This window comes from Martes martes (assembly GCF_963455335.1).
Source record: "Martes martes genome assembly, chromosome: 10".
NCBI classification, from domain to species: domain Eukaryota; kingdom Metazoa; phylum Chordata; class Mammalia; order Carnivora; family Mustelidae; genus Martes; species Martes martes.
In genome coordinates, this window is record NC_137898.1 from 99,375,630 (window position 1) to 99,401,151 (window position 25,522).

The window sequence follows — 25,522 nt, forward strand, 5'->3', positions numbered from 1 at the left end:
GCACTACTGTCATCCTCATCTGGGGAGCTCAGAGGTTCAGTGAACCCCTCATGTGCTCATGTGTTCCTGGGGCACTTAGCTCTCTGTGGAGAAGATTCCAAGACTATGAGCCTTAGTGAGCACCTACTACATCCCAGGCGTCATTGTAGACAGTTTGGTGTAACTTTACTCAACAGCCTGGGAGGTAAGCAAAGTCTTCTCATCTCTGTCTTACAGATGAGAAACTCAAGTCCAATGACTTAATCCAGCCTGTAAGTACCAGAAAGATTCGAATCTGGATCTCCCAATGCTAAGTCCCCTGACTCGAGGACTCGGGAGGGAGAGTGTCCTGGAAAGAACCAGTGCTTTGGGTCCAGAGAGATGGATATCATCTCTGAGTTCGGTTTCTTCTTTTATTAAATAAAGATGATAATTATCTAGCACAGTCATTCTGGGGATTAATGACCTAATATATGAGGTCCACAGTAGAAGCTCAATAAATAGAAAACCTTTCCCCTACTCACACTTCCTTCTATTAGGATATAGTTAATGAAGGCATTTTTACTCTACAAATTGGCTTTCTCTTTGTCTTTCATGTCTCCACTCCTGGTGTCCTTGGGTCTTTTCTACCTCTCACCGCCTTCTATCCCTGGTCCCTCCCACCTTCTCTGCTCACATTCTTTCCCCAGTCTGGACGAACCTCACAAAGCCAAATCCTACACATCTGTCAAGGTTCATTTCATATTGCACTGCGGCCCGGAAGCCTTCCTTGATAGATCAAGTCTCTGGGTCACAAAGGACAACATATAATATGCTAACAGCACATGCTGCTCACCATGGATGTTAGGGTCGTCTTCCCATTTCTTTTTATTATTTCAGCCTGCCAAAATTTGCCCTAGGCAGGACATGGATGAATCCAGGAGCCAGAAAGAAATCTACCTAGAAGTCTGCGTAGTCCAAAGATCTGCGAAGGTCCCCACCAACCCCCGGGACAATAGGTACCAATTCTTTAAAACTTTCTTTAGCTCTTATGCATTCTCTCACTCCTTAATAATGTTTAACAATCCAAGGACAGAGAGGACACTACAGAGAAATAAATTGCATGGCAGTAACAGCTCTGCCCACAAGTACCAACTCAACAGTTCTGCACTAGGTACTGAGAGCCAATCTTTTTTTCCTCTGGGCTAAAGGACTATCTCCACTCCCGTTGACTACAATACCATACGGCTTTGGAGTTGAAGGCTAGTTCAGCACTGATTAAATATGTTCGTATAGAGGGATTTTCACATTTGTCTCTAAATTATGAATGTTATAACACAGACTGCAGGTTTATGGTGATAGCAAATAACATGACTTATTTAAATGGCTCTCACTTGATGACTTATTGTGTTGTCTGAATTTGTCTGAAAGTCTGGAACATACAGACGTGAAGTAATAAAACTTCCTCTGGCCTCTGAAATGCCTCTGTGAAATTATTTAATTGGGCAGCCTGGCTCTGCCAACAGGAGGGCTGGTTCAAAATCTCGGCACACAGAAGTGGTGGTTGTCCCTAGCTGGGCCCAGAGAAGATTGTGTTCCTGATTTGCAGCTGTTACTCAGCCCAATCCCCAGCCTGCAAGACCCTGACCAGATTAACCCCTTAGGACCCAAGTCTTCCTTAATCAAACGTGCACACTCTGGTCCTGGGAGACCCTTGGCTGCTTTTGTCCCCATGTCTCTCTCTCTAAAAAAGTCACCGAAAAGAACTTCCTCCAGCTCTGCAGAGGAGGGGTGGTGAGAAGCTATTCTGGGCAGCCATCACACCCAGGAAAAGAGGGAATCATCCCCATTCCACCACACTTCACACCGACTATGGCACCAAAGTGTGCTCCGTGCATGACAAAAGCAATCCAGAAACATGGTCTACATGGAGGAGTTCATAGTCTGACAGGGCAGTGGACCTGACAGGGCAACAAAATGGATTTGGTAGGGGGCAGGCTCAGTAACCCTGTACCGTGAATGAACTGCAACCAAAAAGCAGAGACCAGGAGAGGGACAGAGATCATAGTAGATAAGCTGCCCAGAAGACCAGAGAAGATGTGCAGGTAGAGTAAAAAAGAAGGTTTTGGGAACATATTACAAGGTCCCAAGAGATGTGGCGGTCAGGAGAGACCTTGGAGTGTCTCTCCCTGTAGGTGACATATGAATGCTCCCAGAACTCCAGCTTTAGGATTCACAGTGTCTGCTAGTCATCCCTCCCCGCTGTGGTTAAGGGTCACCAAGAATATCACTACCTTCTCTGAGATGACGACCACCAAACCATTCACATGCTTCTTGGGCTTCAAAAGCTCAGAACCCAGAGATGTAAACAGACAAGGCTATGTGTATTTATGTATGTAGTGTGTGTGTGTGTGTGTGTGTGTGTGTGTGTGTGTGTGTTCTTAGCTCTAAGATGTTCCTGTTGAAAGGGTTTAGTGGCAAAGCAAGAATACCCCCATAGCAATAGATAGGTCTCACTCAGATCTTGGTTTCTAGGAACAGTCCCCACCTGGGGAAATTAGGGCTTCCTGGAGTAATGGCTGATTCTAGTCTGGGGCAGGGGAGGTTACAGGACAAATGTGGAGCATCTTGTTATACCAGAAAGTGAGAAAGTGACCAAGGCATGCCCAAAGGACATAGGCAGCTCGAAGGGCTCCCACAGGCCAAATCTGGAATAATTTTAACACCAAAGTCATGAATGATGTAAATTGAAATATAAATAATTGAGAAAATGGGAATGTGTGTGTCCATATTGATAAGATAGATGATTGATACTTAGGTTGCTATGTGCTCATCCATAGCCGAGTGCATAAAGAAATTGTGATATATATACCTACAATAGAATATTACTCAACCCTCAAGAAAGAATGAAATCTTGCCATTTGCAATGATGGAGATGGAGCTAGAGTGTATTATGCTAAGAGAAATAAGTCAGTCAGAGAAAGACAAATACCATATAATTTCACTCCTAGAATTTAAGAAACAAAACAGATGAATAAACAAAGGAAAAAAGAAACAATCAGAAAAAAACAGACTCCAGAATACAGAGAACAAACAGGTGGTTGCCAGAGGAGGATGAGAGGAAGGATGAAATAGATAAAGGGGATTAGAAGTATTTATAGTGATGAGAACTGAGAAATATATAGAATTGTTGAATCATATTGTATACCTGAAACTCCTATAACACTGTATGTTAATTATACTTCAATAAAAAGATGATTGAGAGAAGATGGGTAGATGGATGGATGGATGGATGGATAGATGGGTGGATGAATGGATAGATGGATGGATGAATGGATTGATGGATGGATGGATGAATGGATAGAGGGGTGCATGAATGGATGGATGGATGGATGAATGGACAGATAAATGAATGGATGGATGGATGGATGGATGAATGGAAGGACAGATAAATGAATGGATGGATGGATGGATGGATGGATGGATGGGTGGATGAATGGATAGATGGGTGGATAAATGGATGGATGGATGGATGGATGGATGATGGATGGATGATGGATGGATGGATGGATGGATGGATGGATAGATGGATTGATGGATGAATGAATAAGAGAAGGATGACAGGCAGATACATGGAAGAAAAGGGAAGCCTCTTACTTATAGTAGAATGACATCTACACTTCGGTAAATAAGTGAACAGAGTGCTGGATCTGAAGCCATCAGCTTGTAATCATCATGCTAAAAAGACTGAAACAAGCAAAGATCATCAATGGGCACTAAATAGAGGTGGGGGATTTTGATATCAGCCTACAGTTAGCATTTTGCCCCATTTGCTTTATCATCTCCTCTCATACTCTCTCTGCAGGATACTTACATGGTCTTAAAGTGTCTCCCCACTGGTAGCCGATTTGTGGTAAGAGAACAAAGACAATGTGACCACAGAGTGGAGACATTGGATAACACCTGACCAGGGGACCAGCGTGCCCACCTTCACTGAGAGGCTGGACAGAGAGCATGTGCTGCACGTGACGTGATACCGTGAGGAAAGCAGACATCTCCCGTTTGGGAGTCCGAGAGGGGAGGCGCAGCAGAACCTAAGCACGAGAGAACATCAGGCCCAAATGAAGGGCCATTCTGTTTTAAAAGGTGGGAGGCTGTATTCTTTAAAAATGATGATAAGTAGAAAGAAAGCTAAGGAATTATTCCAGACTAAAGGAGACTAAAGAGCCTTGATAGTTCTAAAGATAACATGTGGTCTTAGACTAGATCTGTATTGAAGGGGGAATGCCATAAAGGACTTCATGAGTTAATTGGCAAAATTGAAATATGGATATTAAATGATTCTATCGGTGTTAAATTTCCTAAGGTCAGTAACTATACTATGGTTCTGTAAATGAGTGTCATTATTCTCAGGAAAAACACACTGAAGTATTTAGGGGCAAAGGGGTGTGATGTATGTAACTTACTTTCAAACACAGAGAGAGCTCAAGAGAAATGGTAAAGCAAATGGGACAAAATGCTAACTGTGGGTTAATTTGGGTAATGGGTATACAGATAGTCATGCAACGTTTCTATAACTTTGCAATGATTTCAAAATAAAGAGTTTCGAGAAATAAACAAACACAGAAGGAGATATAGTAGAGGATGGAATCCTAATGGTGGCCTTGGTTTGGGTTTGGGGCTGTTGGTGGGAAAGGGATGGGTGCTGAAGCCCAGGTGGGGCGGTCCCTGCTCTGGGCATGGGTCCTGCCCTCTCTGCCTCTCCTCCTGCCCTTCTACCTCCCTCCTCCCCCCGGCCTCCCCCACTGCCACAAGTGTTATATGTCAGGGCTTCTCAGCAATTATTCTAATTACTACTAGCACTGCCATGGGCCTGCTGAGAGGGGTCAGATCCTCCAGGGACAAAATGAAAAAACAGCAACGTGGGACTCTCTTCATAGCCATTGTCAGGCTCGCCCCAGGGAGCAGCATTAATCTCTACTCCGTGAAAGACACTCTGACTGATCACCTTCTGTTGAAAGAATGGAGCCGTTCTTTGCCAAGAAGGGAGGCACTGATCGAGCCATCACAAAGGCTTCTCATCTTTGATATGACGTGTATCCCGGCTAGCTAAAACCCAGAGTCAATAGGATGGCTAATCCTTCCACAATGAAGAGACACCATGTCATCAGAAACAGAAATAAAGGTGAGAAACAGTCTGGTTTGGGGTGAGGAGACTTCCAAAGGACACGCCAGATGAGGAAGGGACACCCAAGCCTCCGACTGTCCTTGCGCTCAACTCCCTCCCCTCCAAGGTGGCCTCCCGCATCACCGCATCACGGAGCCCCGACTTAGACTTACGGCAGAAGTCGTAGGTCCGCCAGGGGCCCACCTCCACGTCGGCGTTCTTGCAAGCACTTGCGTACCGCGCCACGGAGTCACAGAGTTCCGACTCGTTGCCCCCGCTCTGGCACAGGCGGAATAGGCAGGTGCGGTAGTAGGCGGTGACATTGACCACCCCGTGGCACTCGAGGAAGGAGCTGTTGGAGGGGTCATTGATGATGCCACACCTGGAGCGGCTCCGATAAAATTTGAGCAGCTCCGAGTCGTTGTTGCAAGCCTTCAGCAGGTCCCCACACTCCCCGTTGCAGATCTCCTCAAAGGTTGTCCAGCTTTCCAGGAACACCGCCAGGTTGTCTGTGCACTTGCCATTGGGGAGACAGAACTCATCGCTGGCATTTGCGTTAAAGAAGCCGCACAGCCCGCCGGTGCAATTGAAGTAGATGGTGGAGAGCCGGATGTACAGCAGACCGACGTCTGAGTACTGGACGGTCACAACCCCCTTGGACTCTACCGTCGTGCTGTTTTTGTTTCGGTAGATTTCCAGCTTCCCCGAAGGATGGAAAAAGGGTAATTCTACCTCCTGACCATTCAGCTGAAAAACCAAATCACTATCATCAATTCTGGATGCACACAGAGTACCCACAATTTCCTAGGCTATGAAACCAAGACATGGTTCTGCCCTGGGACTCGCCCTTTGAGAAATGTCAGGCGGGCTACGGAGACCAGGCAGACAGTCACTAACTGTTTCTTCACGGGCAACTCTGTTTCTTTCTTTTTCGACTCCTCTGATTCAACACACTTGCTGTTTATTTGCATGTACAGAAGACCATACGGTAGCCCAAAACAGAAGTGAGATGTGAGCAAAAGTCGTCTCGTCATATATGCGGCTTCTTCCTTCTGCCTAACAGCTCCTTTTTACTGAGGGCACCCTTCCTTCCCCAGGTTTCAGGCTCCTTCCTTCTCTTCCAATTGGACTATTTCTGTGTCCCAGCCCCTTGGGGGTATGTGGTTTCTATCTAATTATCTAGGTGTTCATCCACCTATCTACCATTTACTATTCTTCCAATAAATTAAACTCTGTATGTCGATGGGAATGAAAATAGCCTCTTCATTCTGTGGATGTGTGCTTTCTGATTTCCTGGCACAGGACTGTGTTGACTTCTATTTTCTAAATTGGACTTCCTATGATAGTATGAAGTACATGTAGGACTGGGAGCGGGGAGACCCCCCCTCCCATCGTGCCGGCTCTGCCACCGCTTAGCTGTGAGGTCCCCATCCCCCACTTAGCCCTTTGGGAGCTTCATGCGCAAACAAATAGTGGCACGAGATGATTCCTAATGATCTGGATGCCTAATGGTGAATATTTTAGACCAGGTCAGAGGGACAGGAGGTGTCCCTGTGCGTACCATCTGCATTACCCCACAGGGGTTCCCATCTACAGGTAGGCGAGTGAGTATAGGACAGGGTAAAGAGCACAGACTACAAAGCCAGCCTGCCTGGGCTCAACTGTCACTTTATGGCTGTGTGCCCCTGAGGAAGTTACTTGGCCTCTCTGTGCCTCAATTGTCTCATAGGTAAAATGTAAATGAGGATGAACACATATCCCTCATGGGACTAAGTGTGATCCTACTTAAAATAGTGCTTGGCACATAGTAAGCGTCTGGCCAACATCGGCTTTTACAGAGAAAGCAAGTCCTGCTACAGCTATCCCTAATTTGCCAGATTCCGGCCTCACTCTGTTCCACCCTCTGAGACCCTGATTTGGTGCTGAACATTAGGAAATACCCCCTTCGGAGTCATTGCCTTCCTGGAATCCACTCGTGGTCAGAGGCAGAAAGGCACGCCAGAAGACTGTGGCTCCTTCACTTGGCAAGACTCAGCACAAAAGCCACTAGGGCACTGGGAGTCTTACCTTGACTTCTGAAGCCCCGACTCCTCCTATCTTGACCTCCTGATCGGCCACCAGGATACGAAGTCCTCGCAGCCAAGCAGGCCCCGCGTCGGGCTTCTTCTTATTGATGTCTATTTCTAGATACTCGGGCCGCTCGGGGCAGGTCTTAAGGAGGGTATAAGAGAACTCGGTGGGGAAGGCATAGGCGGCACCATCGAAGGTGTGCAGCACCTGGTTCTGGCTGAGTAGGCACACGGTCTCGCGCTTGGGGAAGCAGCCCTGGTAGCCGTCCTCCACGGCGCACACCTCCCCGCCCCGGCAGGTCTTGTTGAAGCAGTAGACGTCCCCGCCCTCCTCGCACAGGCACTGCACCGTGCAGTTGGCCGTGGCCCAGAAGAACTCCCCCATGGTGTAGTAGTGGCCATCAAAGTCACAGCCGCACTTGTGCAGTGGGACGCACTGGCTGGTGCTGAGCACAAAGCCTTCGTTACACTCGCAGCCCTCCGTGCATGGCGTGGCGCAGTTCTGAGAGGCCGTCAGGTCCGCGCAGGTGTCCGGGCAGCTGCTGGTGCACACGGAGTAGTGGCTGAAGCTCGGGCACTGCACTGTGGACACTGACGTGGGGAAGAGGAGAGAGCGCGACAACAGGTGAGTGCCCAGGTGCTGACCACAGGGCTCCAGCACCCACGGGGCCTGCAGGAAGGGCGCTCCTTCTGGACCACTTAGCTCCTAGAATGAGGGCCCAGCAGCCACTTGTCAGGGAAGAGACTTGAGGTGGTGTCTGTAGAAACATGCTCCACTGCTTTGTGATAACCCCTGGGAAACGTGATTGAACTGTGAACTTGACTCTTGTTTGATCATCTTGGCTGAATTAAACTTCAAGTTGCTATCCTAACTAGACTAGATGCGTTGTTCAACACTGATTTACTATTAGATGATCTACAACCATCAGGATGTTTTAAGATCTTCAACTGATGGGCATGTAAGTTGATCTGATCTTATACAGCACGGCACATTCTTAGGAGGAAATAAATCTAACTTGAAGGACAGAGGAAACATGTAACCATGGAAGGAGGCACTAGAAAAACGTGAAATTTCTAACAGGGAGCCGCTCGAAATACCTAAGTGACCAAAGAATACTCTGGGACCTTCAAAATAAGACAGAACCTTGGTTATCTGAAAAGAACGTGTGTGCCTGTGCCTCCAGGAGACTGGGTTGGAACTAGAGGCCTCCTCAAGGCCCTTCTTGCCTCAGAAGCCTCTGGTTCTTATTTTAAGAACATGTGAGTCTACACAATGTTTGAGTCTGGTTGAATCCAAGAGTCAGGGGCTCAGGGGACTGGTACACTAGTCATCTGAATCAACTAGCGTTCATCCCACTAACATGGGGGAGGGGTGGGGAATGTAGAAGATAGGAAAATAGTACCACCAGGAGAAAAAAATAGCTATTACAGGTGATTTAGTTAGGCAATGTGGATGCCCTTAGATTATACAAGGGTCTTAGATTATATCGAAAAAGCCATCTTTAATCTCAATTCAAGTCGGGATTTGGGTGTTCCAGGCATCACGCAACGAGCAATAAGAAAACAGTCTCTTCCTGGTTTGAACAATTCTCTAAGGACTGAATCTGATACATGACAATTTTGTGAATCCAACCGGCACTGATAGGAAAAAAATTTCCCTTTAGCCTTGAAACTGAAAGAAACTTTGAAACCTTCTCACCTGCATGGGAATCTAAAATGCATGGATATAATGGTCTGGGTAATCCTATGGAGAAAACCAAGGGCCAGGAAAACAAAACAAAACAAAACAAAAAATACAAAAACAGAATTCCAAGAAACTGTTACTTTGTTTAGTTTAAAAATTTATATGACCAGGGCAAGAGAGTTCAAGTGGGATAGAAGGAGAAAACAAAACAACTAAATGGTACAAAATGCTTAATGTGAAAGGTAATTCAAAAGAAAGTGAATTTCTCCATACTGTTGGGGCTTTTCCTAACCACTCAGCATTTCAGATAAAGGGCTTTCTTTCCTGATGGTCTAGGCTCCCTGGCCACAGCGCTTTGCCCACCAGCACCAGGGGGTTGGAGGAAAGCTACGGAGCCAGAGACACAGAACCTAGAGGGATGGACGGTAAAGAAGAAAGAGCCACAGGACAAGTGCTGTTGGTTCCGTTTGGGAGGTGAGTTGTTTCCCCCAAGGCTGGTTTGGATTACTCAGAGCAGGATCTGTGTTTACTCAATGGCCACAAAGATCACGGCCTCTACCTCGGAGAACCCCACCATCTTGCCTAACTCTGGGATAGCCGTCCCCGGGACAGGGACTTCCTGTGCCCATGCATTTCCTGCCATGTGATCCGTGTTCCCGGACCACTGAGGCTCATCATTGGCTTCTCGTTTCCTAGCTATGGTATTGGGTGGGTGGGTGGGGAAAGTAAAGACCCCTTTGACTATTCATTCTTCCTAACGTCTGGTTATTTTCACCTCCCCCTCACTCTTGGGCGGTTGGTCTTAACGAGATTTTTGATGGAGCCCTGAAACCCTCTCCCTGGCCCCCTACAGCAGAATGGCCTTCCTTTTGGACAGGACACCAGCTTACCACACCCCGTCTGAACTCGCCAGTCTCCGATCGGAATGCCAAGGGCTTGGCACACGAGCGCGTAGGCTTGGATGGCCTGACAGAGGAGCGTCCCGTTGTCCCTCACGCTGCATAGGTCATACACGCAGCTGTGCACAAAGGCTGTGGGGTCCACGACGGTGCCACACTCCCACAGGGGGCCGTCCGTCTTGTTGAGGAAGCCACAGTAGTCGGGGCCAAAGAAGAGTGCTTCGGTGACAGCATCACACACGGTGCAGTTGTCCACGCAGCCCGAGTCACACTTCCAGTCGGCGTGGTAGACCCGCCAGCTCTCTCCGAGATCCAGGACGGACATGGCTGGCCTGCCGTCGGGGCGGAGGAAGTCGTCTAGCGGGTTTTTATTGTAGTTCCCACAGAGCCCGCATGTGGAGTTTATATAGGAGCCTGGGATGGAAATGGAGGCGTAGTGCTGGCCATCAAAGGTCACTAAGAGCCCAAAATCCGTTTCCACGGCAGTAGACATGCCGCTCTGGTAGACTTTCACCGCCCCCAAGTCTAAGGTGACCGGCAAGGAAGTCACTAGGTCATTAACCTGCCAACAACAGTAATAGTAAAAGGCAGGTGAGCAGGTGCCAGGGCAAGGGGTCCAGTTGAGGTTGGGAAAGGGAGGCAAAGCAACTCAGTGCTCCAGAGACAGCCCCCCCCCCCACCTCAGACTGCCTGTGGTTCCAGGAAGCTTCCTTCCATGAAGGCCGAGGCCTGGGGGAGCCCTCAAAGGCAGGGTGGCACGGGCCAGCAGAGCACAGTCCACTGGAGCCACGATAGACATGCGTGGCCATCACCATTCGAGACTCCTCTGGGGACCAGGCAGCTGTGAACCCTTCCTGGCTGGCTCTAGGGCTAGCTTCCAAACTTTTCATGAAAGACTAGTTAGCTTGTCTTTCCTTTCCTCTAAATTCATTCCTTGAAGTCTCAGCTGAAGTCCCATATTTCCCATGACTGTGTCACTGCCCACAGCACTGCCTGACCCCTCCTCCCCGCTGAAGTGTGGACCATAAACCAGTCCCCACACTTTAGCTTGGAAGCTGCCCTGGTGTTATTCTCTGAATGTTTCACTCTGTTACCTCCTGATGCCAGCGCTATGTCATGTAATCATTCAGCAACAACCAACAAATTTAAACGCCTGCTGGGTACCAAGCACTATGCGGGGCACTGAGAAATAAAGAACAAAGAAAATAATTGTCCCTGCCCCTCGTGGAGGTCTCAGTCTACTGCGGAAGAGAGATACAAATGGATATTTATAATATCCTATTTTAAATATGCATTCAGGGATCATGCAAAGGGAGAACAGTAAATGAGTCCTAGTTCCAGCCTCAGGGGATCACACAAGACTTTCTGAAGGCAGTTTAGCCTGCCCTGGGTCTTTAAAGATGAACAGAAGTGGCCGAAAGCAGGGTGGAGGCAGGGAATTCCAGGACAAGAGCATAAAGACAGAGGTTTAGAAACAGCTGTGTGAATGAGGGGGCATTCATGAGGGTGTTACTGGACTGCAGGGGGGGAAGGGGTGGCCAGAGATGAGCCTGGACACACGGGCAAGGTCCCTGGTCCCTTCATTCAACAGATGGCCATTCAGGCCTTTCTGCGTGTCGAGCTCCGTTCTGAGAGTTGGGGATTAGCAAGGAGTGAAATGGACACAAATCTCTGCCCCACAGAACTTCTATTTTAGTTGAGGGGACCAATAACAAACAAAATAAATAAGTGGACGCTAGGGAAGTGCTAGGAAAGCAGGTTTTTGACTTGAAATAGGACGGCCAGAGGAGGAGATGTTTGAGATGAGGAAGCAAGCCGCACTGTTTTCTGGGGTGAGGGTGGATCCCACAGAGGTGAGAGCCAAGCCCTAAGGTGGCGTGTGCCTGGGTGCTCCCGGGACCTCAAGGGGCTGGCATGGCTGGGGCAGGGACAGCAAGGAGAGGGCGGTGGTGGATGACACCAGAGAGATAAGTGCAGCCAGAACAGGGAGACCTTTGTCGGCCATTGTAAAGACTTTGGCCTTGACGCTGGGCAAAGATGGGGAGCCAAGAGGCTGCCCAGAGCAAAAGAATGACATGATCTGACTTCCGTTTTAAAAGAATTCCTCCGGCCTTCGCACTGGGAATCGACCTTAGAGGGCCCTTCAAGCCATGTTTCAAAACGAAACAAACTCCACAAAATAAAAAACAAATAAATAAAACAACTTGGATTTCTATTCTGCAGAGAAGGTCCCGAAACGTTTTAAGTAAGGGAATGGCACAGTCAGATTTGCATGTCAGAAAGCCTGCTCTGGCCAGCGTGTCAAGATTAGGAGCAGAGAAACCAGACAGGGAACGGATGCAAAAGTCCAGGGGGATGAAGCGTGAGGGCCTGAACTCTGTGTAGACATGCGAGGGTGGGACGAGCTCATGGAGAGTCCACTCTGCAGGACCTGGTGGTTTTTGCAGCAGGGAGCGAGAAATGAGGGAAGAGTCGAGAGTACGTCCCACATGTGTGAAGCCTCCAACAGAGAGGGCTCACTTTCTGCTTTTTTTTTTGACACGTACCAGGCCTAGCACTGGTAGACATCACATCTGTGTCCAGGATGGAACGGTTAGCCTAGCCCAGTCCTCGGCGGGACAGCCTGTAAGTGCATAGTCAATGCACCGGACCCATACTGATTTCGGGCACACAGGAAGGACAAGGGTCTTCACAGCCACCATTGTGCTACTTGCTGAGTTTTCTAGGAAGTGAAGCAGTGGCCTATCCAAGCATCACTCCTAAATTTACCATGGTGGGGGCCGTGTGCAATTGCCTGTCTCTAGAGATGATTAGGACTAAATGGCGGAGGGGACAAAAAAGCAGGCTTGGAAAATAAGCCACCCTACAGAGAGCAACAGGTGGAAAGACAGACCTAGAAATCGACTGATCCGTCTTTATCCCCCAGGCAGCAGGTCAGCCAACACGTGCGAGAAAAGCCAAACTGTAAGGAAGGTCCGCTTGCAAGAGCACTGGATAACTTTTGTGTACTGTCCATGCTGAGATGGAAATGAAATCTTCCCTAAGGCAGGTATAATTGTAAATCCCAAGTGTGCCCATTGCCGAGCGCCCTCCTCCACTCTCACTCAAGCTCCTGCTCACCCGGGCAGTCTTCTGTAGCTTGAAGCAGGAGCCATGGGGTGGGCCATCCCTGGATATTGCAATAGTCCCCTCCTCCCCCTGGTTTCTCTGCATCAGATCTTGTCCCTCCTAGACTGGCTTAAGCCCTAGGCTGACCACAGTTTATACCTTCCTTCCCGGCATAACCGTTCGGTGCACTCCCGTTCACTCCTACATGAAACACAGATTAGAGAGTCACTGTTTGTCCCCCGCAGTGCTCAGAGGAGCAGCTCCTGGGTGATTTCCTCCTTCATTCCTCCAGTCCCAGCTCTCAACTCTCGACTAGCCCGCAGGAGAGGAACCTCACCTCTTAGCCTCCCTTCTTCTCCCTGTATTCAGGTCATTTCCTCTTTGACAGGATGTGGGCTGGGGGGAAGGTTCGGAAAGAGAAGTAGAATCGTAGAAGCGTACGGTCTTAGAACTCAAAGGGATTTCGGTGGCGATGGCAGTGTGGGGACCTCCATGCATAAAGTGCCTACCATGTGCCAGGCTTTGTACTAGATCTTCCACATGTGGCTGTTCCTTTGCATCCTCATGACAAACTTAGAAGGATTTTAGCTTCTTTCCCTTTTGCAAATGTGGAAATTGAGGTTCAGGGCTTGAAGACTGGTAGGTGACAGGGCCAGACTCTCACCAGCTGGGCTCTAAAGTGACTGCTTTCTGCTGGCTCGGTCCCAGGGCTGGGTAGAGGTAGCTAAGTCCAACGACAGCTCTTGATCCTGCCTCCTAGACACTATCACCCCATTGTACAGATGGAGAAAGTGACACTCAAAGCACACTCAGCTGGCAGTGTTGGCACAGGGACTGAGCAGATCTGACCCCAGGGTCTGCCTGCTATCTAGCCTTGATGGTCTTTTCATTACAGCATCCTAAACTACTTGGGTTTATTTGGGGGAGAAATAGGAAAACTGAGAAGCATTAGCCAGAAGGAGACATTTATTATATATGGATTTAAGCTGGCTGTCTTTAGCCCCCACTAGCATATAGAATCCTAAATTGCTCGTTTTGTTATTTGAGAACAATCCAAAGAGGGGAAATTCATATACAGAAACCAGTCCCCAGCATAAGGAGAAAGGTGCTCTGTACTTTGAAAGAAAGGATCTTGCTGGCCATTCCCAGCCTGGTGTGTCTGGGGACATGTGTCTGGGGACGTCAGCTGCCTCACAGATGTTTCCTTCTTGCTTCCCATCCCTCTCCATGCTTGTCCCTACTTCACCCAGGGTGGGGGCTCCGCCGGCCACGGAGCCGCCCTCCCAGCAGAGCAAGTGCGTCCAGAGAAACTTGGAAGCCATTCGGCAAAAGGAAAAGGAAGACATTGTTAGCTCGCAGTTAGAGTCACATAACCTTTTCTTTCTGAAACATTTACATTCATATCCACATCTCCCTGTCGCTACAGAAAATTGAGGAATCCATGCCCTACACTTGGACGATGGAAAAGAGCCCCACAAAATTAGCAGAGCTGCTGAGCCTGAAAGAGATGGCAGTGCCCCTTTCCTTCTGAAAAAGAGTCTGACTGTGAGTGAAAAAGAATTTTAATCAAAATGGAAAATAGAAATAAAGCATAAAGCTTTCTTCCTCACCTACAGATATCGTACACATCATCCCCAGAATTCAGGCAAGCAGGGGAACGCTGGAGAACGTTTTTCTAGCTTGAAATAGTAGCATCTGCCTACAAGGATAAGTATCGAGCTCAACAGCATGATAGAAATTTAAAAGGGAGAAACTCCAAACTTCTATATCCAAACTCGTACCTTGATTTGATATGCAGAGCTGCCCCTAGAGCCACTAACCGAAGAACAAGCAAATTGGCATTGCAGCCACAGTAAAAGCTCACTTTTCTAATTATGCCCATGATAAGCGGTGCAGATCTACAACGGGCAGAGCCAGGAAAAGTGGAATTAGGTCCTCGGTCTTGCCTTTTGTTGGGCATGCTGTGTCAATTAAAACTATAACACAGATTTTAAAAAAAGAAACAAATCCCTGCATTGGCTTCAATTCCGGTTTGTAATCTCTGTAATGACCTCCATGCCTGGGGATTAAGGACGGCACGGGGGTGAAGCCATCAACCCCTTGTGGTCTTGGCTATTATCGCTGGAATAAATACATGGTTACAACAAGGTTGGCGTGAACATTATGAAAATTGGGGCCTCCACAAATTCAGTAATTGCTAGTGGCTTTTTGCTTTCCCTCCTTTATGGATGCCCCTGCTTGAAATCCAGGTGGACGGGGACAGGAATCATTTGCATCTGCTAAACAGACCAGCAGAGACCCACTTTCTTTACTCTTATTCCAGGCAGGAGCGGGGATCCTGCGAGAGGGTGTTTGGACAAAGCTTTTTCTGATTCCCTGCCTCCGCCTCACTCAAGAGCTCACCAAGCCCACTCCTGGTGCCTGCACATGCCTCTAGAAACACCAATTGATTTGGAGATTTCTCTAACAAGGAAACAGCAGCTCTTAGGCAAACAGGATGGGGGTTGGGTGAGGACTGTTAACGACAGATGTACTGAGTTATGAATGTGTTCTCTGTTTTTTTTACCATCTCCTAGGCATGACTCTCTGGCCACCACTATTGCAAGCCAAGTCCATGAGAAATGAGCTTACCTCTCTTCCCAGTTACTTCTAAGCTTGGACATGTGTGCATTTGTGTGTGTGTGTGTGTGAGAGAGAGAGAGAGAGAGAGTGTGTGTGTGTCTGTGTACACCTATGTTTATCAGGTAACTAGGAATACAAATGTACTTTAAGTTATAGAGCAGACAGGCATATCAAGGAGACAGCTTAAGTTGGCTCTTCTACAAATAAAATTTAGCCTCGTAAAAAAGTTTTACAAGATATTTGCAAGGAAAGAAGAGCCGTGCATCTCTTTGGAACAAACATCACACAGCAAAACCAGCAGATCTGAGAAAGTCTTCCCCAGGCTGAAGAATCTCCAGCTTCTCTATCTTCCCAGGAAGGATGGAGAGGGTCTCACCTTGACTTTTCCATAGCTTCCTTTGGGGATGAGAATCTTGTAGCCGTTGACCTCCACAGAGAGCTCCTTCACCCAGGAGACCGCTGAGCCCCCGCGGTGTTCGTTCTTGGCCTCCACGCTGAAGAAGGGGAGGCTGGAAGTCTGCAAACACTGTCGGGCCAACAGGTAGGCACAGGAGCCTTGGAAGTGGAAGAGGAAGCCATCGAAAGTGTGGTAGTGTGGCTCGCCGAACACCACGCACGTGCTGGTCTCCACGGGGCTGCAGTAGAAGAATTTGCCTTTGGGCTCACACACTTCGTAGGGGCTGCAGGAGGCCTCCTGGCAGTAGATCTCGTTGTTGAAATCCAGGCAGCGGCACTTGATGGTACAGTTCAGGTCATCCCAAAACACCTCCCCTCGCCGAAGGAACTGTCCTGGGGAAGAATGACATTAGAGCCAACATTTTACGGAGCACTTACCCTCCGTGCCAGGCATGGGGCTAATGCCTTCCCTGCACTCTACCACATAACCCACACAAGAACCCTATTTGGCAGGTGTTATCCACCGTGCTTGACAGAAGAGGGGACTGAGGTTCAGGGCACTCAGGCGCTCAGGGGAGAAGCCACGTCCCAGGCCAAGGCTGTGGGCATCCAGTCTACCTTGTGGCAGCATTGTCTCCATGGCTGGTGAGCACACGCTCGTTCAAGGAAAGATACGTTGCCTTAATCCATGGCAAAGGCTATGACCCACAGAGGTCATATCCTTCCCTCCAGGAATGTGAGGAAGGCTATTCCAGAAACAGACCCAGCTTACCCGGGTAACTTAGCAACACAGTTGCTTCATGTGCTAATTTGTTGACTCGTTCACTCACCCATTCGCTCAGCAAACATTTGTTGGGGGCCCTGTGTGTACCAGAAGAGATCAATAAGCATGAATCAGGAGTCCGACACGCAAGTTTAAATCCCAGCCTCCCTGGGAGGATTCTGGAAAGGGCTGCACTCTGACTTCAAGGGCTCGTAAATCCTTCAGACACTGTTTATACAGTTGTCTTCTCTCTCACCCCAGGCCCTGTCCAAATCTAGTGCTTCTCTATCTTTATCCATGGGGTAGAACTTCTGGACAGAATCTAGGTCAGGAGGAGAATGGAGTCAGGGCCGAGGGGTGTTTCTAGAGGCATGATTTAAAATTATTATTATTAAATTATTATTTAATATTATTAAATTATTAAATTTAAATTATTAAAATTCTAGAGGCATGATTTAAAATTATTATTATTAAATTATTATTTAATATTATTAAATTATTAAATTTAAATTATTAAAATTCTAGAGGCATGATTTAAAATTATTTACTACTATTTATTTGATAGACAATCTGTCTTTAAGATCTTTTCTCTAAATAAATGATCTCCCCCCACCGAAAACGTCAAACTTTGTCTATTGTTAATATCAACCCTCAACGGAAATAGAAGCGTCTCTGGGCTGGGGCTTGTAATCTTGTCCTTAGTTTGATGTCAGAGCCAAGAGACCTGGAAAGTGGTCATAACGCTGCAATCAGCTTCCAAGACTCCTGGCTTGCTTCCATCTGCCTCAGGTTTCCAACCTGTAGAACGTGGGCAGTGCTATTTTCTCATCCCTGTCCCACGGGGAGCCGCGAGGCTCTCCCAAGTCGGCACATGTTGAGAGAGGGAGAAGCACTGGTAAATTGAGGATGCCGGGAAAGGGACGTATCGAAGGCACAGCGTTAAGAAACGTACATAATATTACACGCCGGGAGTTCACCATAGCTTGAAGCTGTAGCTTGGGAAGACGTCTCACGTTCTTTTATAAAACTGAAAACTTAGTGAAAAGCACGGCCTGCAAGACTAAGCCAAGCAGAAGGCATTGGCTGCCTCGGGAACAGGCCGTTCTGTGTCTGCAGCAGCAACGGTGATGGCTCCACAGGCAATTATGTTTCATACCTGTTGAGAATAGAGCCTAAATATGGGATAATAGATCTTTCCACATTCTCAGGAGGCCATATGCATCAGCCCTGAAGACAGGCCCCGAACCTCAGTGCTCTTTGGCACGGGTCCAGGCTGCAGACATTTGAACAGCCTCCACTAAGTATGATTTCCAGTCTCTGCTTTTGCCGGCTTCCAATAAATGAGGGGAAAATGCCTTTGAATAGAGGAGGTTCGGACCAAAAGGTAGACGCTCTGAGATAATTTTGTTTGCAAAATGATGATACAATAAAGCAGCTCGATGCAAATTTTCCCCGGCCATCGCCCAGGCCAAACCCAACCCTCATCAGATTGATATATGTCCAGTGGTGCACAAAAACGCACAGCAGTCTGCAGAAGGATATTGAATTTGTCCTGTATGTGAAACCCAAACCCATAACTCAAGGGGGGAAAGAATGAAGTCAAAGTGGAGACTCCGTACACGGCTGGAGTCTGGCCAGCTCTCCAGCCCTCCAGCTCCACAAGCTGATGTTTTCTATGATCCCAGCACTCAGGCAAGAGGCTGTCACCGGGCGCTTAGGCTGCATGGCCACGGCCAGTCAGCTCTGTGATGCTTGGTCCCTGGGGCCGAAGCACTGGGTAGGTCCCTAGTCCAGGCCATAAAGGGGAGAGAGATAATGTGGCAATTAGTTTGGTATCTCTCGCAGACCTTAAGGGAAGCCGTCTTTACCTTTTGTAAGGGAGGAGGGCACCATCTCTGAAAGACGGGTGAGTTTTAGAGCTAAGATCTTTCCCATCCAGCTTCATAGTGGCTTGGGTTCAAAACACTTATTTGCTCTTCAGAATTTGGAGGACTTGGACGGAGTCCACAGAGACAAGGATGCCCAGGCAGGGCCATCTGTACAGATGACCTTCCGTTAGAGCAGAAATCCAGAGGTTTGATAAGCCTGACTGCAATGCAGGGAATGGGGCCGAGGGTGTGGGCATTTCAGGCCTGGGGAACGTGGTTTCCTCTGTATTATACTGACTGAAGCTGAGTCAAAAGAGAAAACTGAGGCTTCCCAGAGCTGCTGAGACATGCGGGTCCCCAGACCATGCTTCTGATTGGACGGGACAAGAGATCTGCTAAGATCTGCATCTCCCAACCCAAAACTTTCTCAAACGTCTACAGACATTGTCTCCAGGGTCTTCCTCCGTGCTTCCGCAGCCCCCTCCCCTCTCACCCACCCCAATATGTCCTATATTATGTCATCATCGTTCCTGTGGCTGTCTTGTCCACCACAGCCGTGCCACGGGAGCCAGAGCTCCTTCATCTCCAGCACCTAGTGGAGTGGCCAGCGTCTTACTGGGGCTTTCAAATGTCCTTTGGGAAGAAGCAGTGGCTGGCTGGGTCAATGGACAGATGAGTAGACAGTTAGGTGGATGGATGGACAGCTAGATGGAGGATTTCCTAGTTCTTCTAGTTGCCATAGCTTCCACTCCAGGAGCAGAAATACCAACAGAAACACGGTTTCCTGAGCACTTTCAGACATGTAAGCAGCAGGAATCTATAAGCCAGGACATTCTTGGGAGAGTCATGGGCTGTTTTGTGCACGCAAAGAGGCTTCGTTAGTTCAGAGAAGGCCCCCAACTTTGGATGCTAATGTAAAGAAAATTTGGGAAGGCTCTACTACTGCTTGATCACACAAACCCAACACCAGCTTTGATTGTCCCCAAATTCCTGCGTGTTTTGCTGCTGCAGAGAGAGTTTAGGAGAAGCCGCCCTAGAGAGGATGACACTCTCTTCCCTTGTTTTCTAATCATACTAGGAAGTGCTGATTTACTCTCGTGGAGCCTTGGCAGTGTTCCAAGCTCGCCCACTCCCGCGGATCTACAAAGTGCAGATGGCAGAGCAGGAGTAAAGAGGGGAAGAAAAATGGAAAGGGGCAGGGGGAAATGGCAACAACAACAAAAATACTGTTAAACAGGAGGGCTCCCTTCTGTCCCTCTGGCTGAGCAATCACTCAAGAGCCACGTCCACTCTGGAGTTGTTTTGAAGAAGCAGCTCTGTTCGCACCCCAGGCAAGGACTACAGAAAGCGCCATGGAGCAAATGCCAGGTTTCAGCTCCTGGTGTGATGAATGTGCATGCTAAAATTACCTTGATCTCCATTACCCGGCTGAGAGATGTCAAAAGAGGAAGGCATCAGCAATGAGCCCGCCCCCGTGGCTTAAAAGGCTGCCTGTCAATCTATACTAAGCAAACCCCACTCTTACATGGAGAAGAGGAAAAGCCTTTACCTCTGGAGGTGCAGCCATTGGCTGGGTCAATTTCCTTCCCATCTACTTTAAATGCCCAGCGGCCTGGAACGTTGACGTTCGTGGTCTCTTGGATATTCACAATATCAGGGGTTCTTGACCCCGGGAGGCTGAAGAAATTGGTGAGGTTTCCACCATTAAATCCTGCCTAGAGCACAAAAGGAAGACGAGACTTGAACACAAACAGCACTCTTGTTGGTCAAGTGGCCTCAGCACTTGCAGCATCCGGCACCCTGAAATCAGGAGACCCCTTCTCCCGGAGTCCCCGGAGCCACCATTCCAGGTGAGAAAGGCTTGCCTCATTCATGCCACACCCCGATGAAGATATCAAAGATGGGCAAGATTAGCCTCTCGCTCCACCTGCAAAACCAGACACACTTCTCTAGCTCAAAGCTAGAGGAGCTTGGCCGGATTCCCTCGAGGAGGCTGAGCAGCATAAGCAGAGAGCAGAGCTTTGGAAACAAGATGGAGATGAAATGGAGAGCCACCGACCTGTGCCATCACACCCCCAAGGCCGGTCAGGGGGTCGCCGCCGCTCGCCGTCCCGGTGGTCCAGTTGATTTCATAGTAATTGAAGAGGGTGAATGTATAGGATCCATCAGACACTAGGACGGCCTGGAAGGTGTTCACCTACGGGATGGATGGAAATGGATGGTCTCATGACTTCCCTCCCTAGGAGTTCCTCCTTTCCCCAGCCCCCTCTCCCCTGCACCCTCCCTACCCCCAAGCAGCTCAGAGCTGCTCCAGTGTTAGCCCTCAGGCCCTGCCTCTCCTCTGAATTTGTTCTTGCCCCCACTAGGGGGGAAGCAAGACATGTGGGAGCAAGCACCTGAAAGAAAAATTGCTGGAGAAGAACCCAAAGGCTGACTCAGCGCCCCTCTTAACAGCTCTGATTCAAACCCGGCAGGAAAGTCAGAGGCCTGCCTCAGCTTGTGATAATGCGTGAGCACCTATAGATGGCAGCATGAGAATAAACTATAGGAGGTGGTCCAGGCAGGGGAAGGGCTGAGCAGACACTTGTTCCTAGAGCAGGGTGTGTGGGGCGTGGGGAGACAGGGGAGGAGAGCCACCAAATGCTCGGCCCTGTGACTACGGCCAAGGTCTGCACCGTGTTCCCTTGCTTACTAGAAGACACCACAAGTCCTGGAGTGATGTCTCCCATTTTTACAATGAAAGTTGGAAAATGATTTTTAAAAAGTACTACCTGGCGGAGAAACCGCTCTTCTCATGGAGTACTTCTGCATCACTTTGTACCAGAAAAATTCTCAGCACCCATCTGCACCTCAGCCCAAGGCTAAGGCGGGCAATTTTGTGGCCCTTTTCCACCTGAGAGCTTGGAAACAAAGGGCTAAGGGAAATGAATGGCTGGAAATTTCACAAGGACCTGGCGGCAGAAAATGCGATTCAAGCTGGAGCCCCCAGTCTCTCTCTTCGTGCGCTGTCATTACGCGCTGTCTTCATTTTAACCTTCTTAGGATAGAGACGTTATATGACTCTAAAAAACCTTCGCACATGGTGTTTGGAAACAAGCTGTAGCAAACTCTGTCCTTTACTATTTCCCTTTGTTAATCCGTACCCCTTGACACTGGTTTTCAGGCAGTGTAAATAAAAGCAGAGTTAAAGGAGAGGCTGCTTTGACCTTTTCCATTGAAGCCTTGCACTTTTCCCAGCTGCCTGATGCTATCCTGGTTAATATCCCATCAGACACAGAGGGAGACCCAAATCCTTATCCTGTGTAATCAGACTGGGGTAGAGGATCTTGGAAGCCCCAGATCTCCCATCCTAGACGGTCCCGGGGAGGGAGATGAGGATCAAGGAAAGAAAAGCCCTTTTTATAAATGAGAACTCTCTCCTCGGGCTCTGTGCTAGCCACGGCCGATGGTGTTTATGATAGAGCCCTGCAGGGATAGGCCTCCATTCTTCGGCCCAGCTCAACAAAAGAGTTAAGTGGGGCACAGAGATGTGTGAGCAGTGAGCCCAAGATGGCTCCAAGATCCCCGCAGGGTCAGGTTCTGGAATCAGGCATCAAGTCAAGGTCATACAAGGTTAAAGGACAACCCTGCTCCAGACCAGGATTTTTCCCTCAGGAAGTAAATCCCTTCTCCTAAAATAAAGTTGGAAAGATCTCTGGCCCAAGTGGCTCTTGGGAACCACCCGGAAGTTACCTCAAAAACCAAACAACTACTCTAAGAATACTACAAGGGCTGGCTCACTGAACGCTCTTACACACCCTACACATACGTATCTCTTCAACATTTGCTCTAAGACTCCTCCGGATCCATTTTTGGACAGAAGGGAGAGGGTAGGGGGATGGGTATTAAGGAGGGCAGGTGTGGTGATGAGCACTGGGTGTTATGCGCGACTAATGAATCGTTGGACACTCCATCAGAAACTAGTGATGTACTATATGCTGGTTCACTGGACATAGCAAAAAATTAATTAACTTTTTAAAAAGAAACTGCATTTTCAATTCTTGAAAAGCCCCTTTGTACTTTGAAGGACTTACGTTGATGCCTGGAGGAGCCAGGTCAGGAACTGGGAGTTAGAGGACATGAGTTTGAACCTTGCTTGGCCTCCTGTGAAGTTCAAATCTCTTTGCTTGCCCCTTGGGCGAGTCACTTAACTTCTTGGGGCTATTCCCTGACCTTGCAGGCAGAAAGAGTTCCGTTTACTACACAACAAACTTGTGGGATGGTACACATAATGGCCTATCACCATGCTGGGCTCCCAGTAAGCCCTCAATAAATACTAGTTTTCCTTCCCTAAAGTAAACATGTCCCCATCCCTCTGTCTTGTTCTTGGGCTTCCATGACACCCTCCACCTCTAAGAGACTTCTCATGCCAAGTGCTTATTTGGCCCAATGATGTATGTTCCTACAGAGGAGGGGAGTCCTGGGGTGACAGGAACTGGGAGAGGAGTCCATTTCAAAAATAGGGATGTATGGACACGTACTGTCTTTCCTCCAAGGAGCCCAAAGCACTTAGATGCTACCTCATTCATCCTCATTGAAAGAGTTCTTACCTAGCCCAGAAACCTACTCCAAAGTACAAAGCAGAAGGTATCTAAATTATCTTGCCATTTTTATGGCCAATGGAAGTTTTTTTGAAAAAATGGTGGTCAGCATTTGATGGGCATTTGTTCTCCTTCTTTTTTTCCCCCACTGACACTAAAATTTATCGATCACTGGCATCCTGCATTTTAACGCTGTAAGGTATGAGGTTTAAAGGACATAAAACATCACCCGAGGAGTCGTTAGCAATCCATAACATGACAGAGGGAAATGTATGCTTCTTGAGAGGTTATTTCTAGCCAACGCATCCACTGGTTAAACTTGTGTCTTTCTGTTCTCCAGAACCATTTAGTGGTAAAGTGCACCTTCATGGTCGGGTCAGAAGTTGATAATGCACAATGTACTCACCAAGGGGCAGCCAGGGATGGCCAGCCCCACGCTTGTCCCCCTCTGTCTCTAGCTCAGTAGTTTCTATTCCATCCCTAAACAACTGACTCTTTGCCAAAGAAATTGGGAAACAGATGGGATTGGAAATCATGCTAAGAAAGCAGAGGGCAGATTTTTTTAGTGTCTTTGCTTACTGGAAATTATACAGTTGGAGATGCGTCTGCGACTTCAAAAGTCTCCGCTGCCAAAGTCACCCAAATGAGCCGCAGGCTTTCGTGAAAAACTGTGTTCTGTCCCTTTATGTAGAAAGTTGATTATCTCTACGATAATGCCAGTGATAATCTTTCTTATTTGACTTTTATTTGACTGCTCATGTGGGATTTCAGAGCAGATGTTGAAACTTTATTCATGAAACGCTTTAACTGCCCACTTCAATTAGCATCAAATATGAATAATTCCAGACCTGGTCACAATTTTTTAAAAAAAGGTCATAATGTAATAAAACGAGCCAGGTCATTTATCTCCAAAGCCAGCCCCTTATTTTCCTCTTCCTACAAGGTTTTGTGAAAAAAGGAAACCAAAAAAAAAAAAAAGAAAAGAAAAGAAAAGAAAAAAGCAGGGGAGGGGGAAGGAAATTAGCTGATGGAGAGAAGCATTTGTGCCTCTGGCAAGAAAAAAGGATCTTTGGGTTCCTGATGGGTCCCTGATCATGTGGCCTGGCTGAGGTCACAGGGCCTCAATCACTTTCCTGCAAAATAGGAATAGTACCTCCTGCAAGGAAATGGTGGAGGGGCTCTTTGTAGACATTCGTAATGACTAGTGATAGGGATGACATGTTGGAGATATCACAGCTGACTGGCCTGGTTGGGTATGATATCTCCCTCTTTTCCTGGAAAGTGGGTGGCAAGACTACTCATTAGTTTAACTCAAGAAACTGACATTCCTCAGCTCTAACAATTAGACCCCGTCACAGTGGTGAAGATGGACAAGAATTAGATGTCAGGATATGAAGCAGAAAACAGAAAATGTGAATTATTACAGGTGTGGTGCTGCTCCCTCCATAAAATGTGACTTCCTCCCATGTCACGATGAAAACCCAAGTGGCAGAGAAGGTGGCCATGTCTTTGAAGTACTTCCTGATGTCCTTGGTGGCTCTTTTCAAGATGACAGGGTCCGTGGTCTCTCTGTAATAGATCTCGCCTCGAATTCCATTGTGAACATCGGCCCAAAAGGGAGCAATGAAGGCCCTCCCATCCGTCAGGGGGAAGGATTCTGGCGTGAACTGACTCACTAACACATTGAAGGAAACTACTCCGTTGTTATTCACCTGCGGAAATAAGACAAGGTCGGCACAGTGCCTCCGAAAGTGTGACAACTTCAGAGTCACGAACCAAGACAGACGTTCGCCTAATCACATGAATGAAAAACAACTTTTAAAATTACTGAATCAGAACCCCCAAACACCAGCTTCCGCCACTCCACGAGGAGGTTCGTTTACTTCCAGACAAACTCATTGGTTTTCTTTCACTTTCAATTTGTGGTCAGCTTCATTTCTTATTAATAATCAGGCTCATTTTCATGTTCTTTATGCTATCTCTATTTACACGTACCAAATGCATGTGTGTGTGTGTGTGCGTGTGTGTATGTGTGTGTGTGTGTCTGTACGTGTGTATGTGTGTGTTGAGCCAGGCAGGAGGTAATGTGGTCCATAAAAACGATCCAGCATCACAGATGCAAAATAGATAGAAAAACAGAAAAAAACTCATGGAAGCAAAAAGTTAAATTAAAAAATTGTTGAGCAGTATATTAGACCTTGACAAAAGCAGAGCACAACACTCCGTTATCGAACGCAGACCTCAGGACCAATCATATCCCACTCTGAGGGAGGCAGTTAAAAGACTTCTATTGATTTGATTGACTTCGCAACCACCCTAGACCCAGAACAAGGACGAGGTTACAACCTACAGATCCCCAGTTCCATGAAAGTTCTTGCAGTGTGATGCCTTCTTCGTATAATCTCTCC

The 25,522-nt window shown here is 47.9% G+C and overlaps 1 protein-coding gene across 2 annotated transcripts in view; it reads right to left on the reverse strand.

Moving 5' to 3' along the window:
* The window catches only part of LOC308350602 (alpha-tectorin), a gene marked incomplete at its 5' end in the record, with an annotated part of 68,272 nt that overhangs the window by 37,304 nt on the left and 5,446 nt on the right, over positions 1-25,522 (reverse strand). For both annotated transcript variants that reach the window (XM_080816061.1, XM_080816062.1), the window contains 7 exons: positions 5,299-5,872; positions 7,193-7,785; positions 9,769-10,339; positions 15,884-16,296; positions 20,084-20,249; positions 20,594-20,731; positions 24,539-24,826. In XM_080816061.1, the coding sequence (XP_080672187.1) occupies positions 5,299-5,872; positions 7,193-7,785; positions 9,769-10,339; positions 15,884-16,296; positions 20,084-20,249; positions 20,594-20,731; positions 24,539-24,826 (2,743 nt within the window). The remainder of the gene's footprint in view (positions 1-5,298; positions 5,873-7,192; positions 7,786-9,768; positions 10,340-15,883; positions 16,297-20,083; positions 20,250-20,593; positions 20,732-24,538; positions 24,827-25,522) is intronic.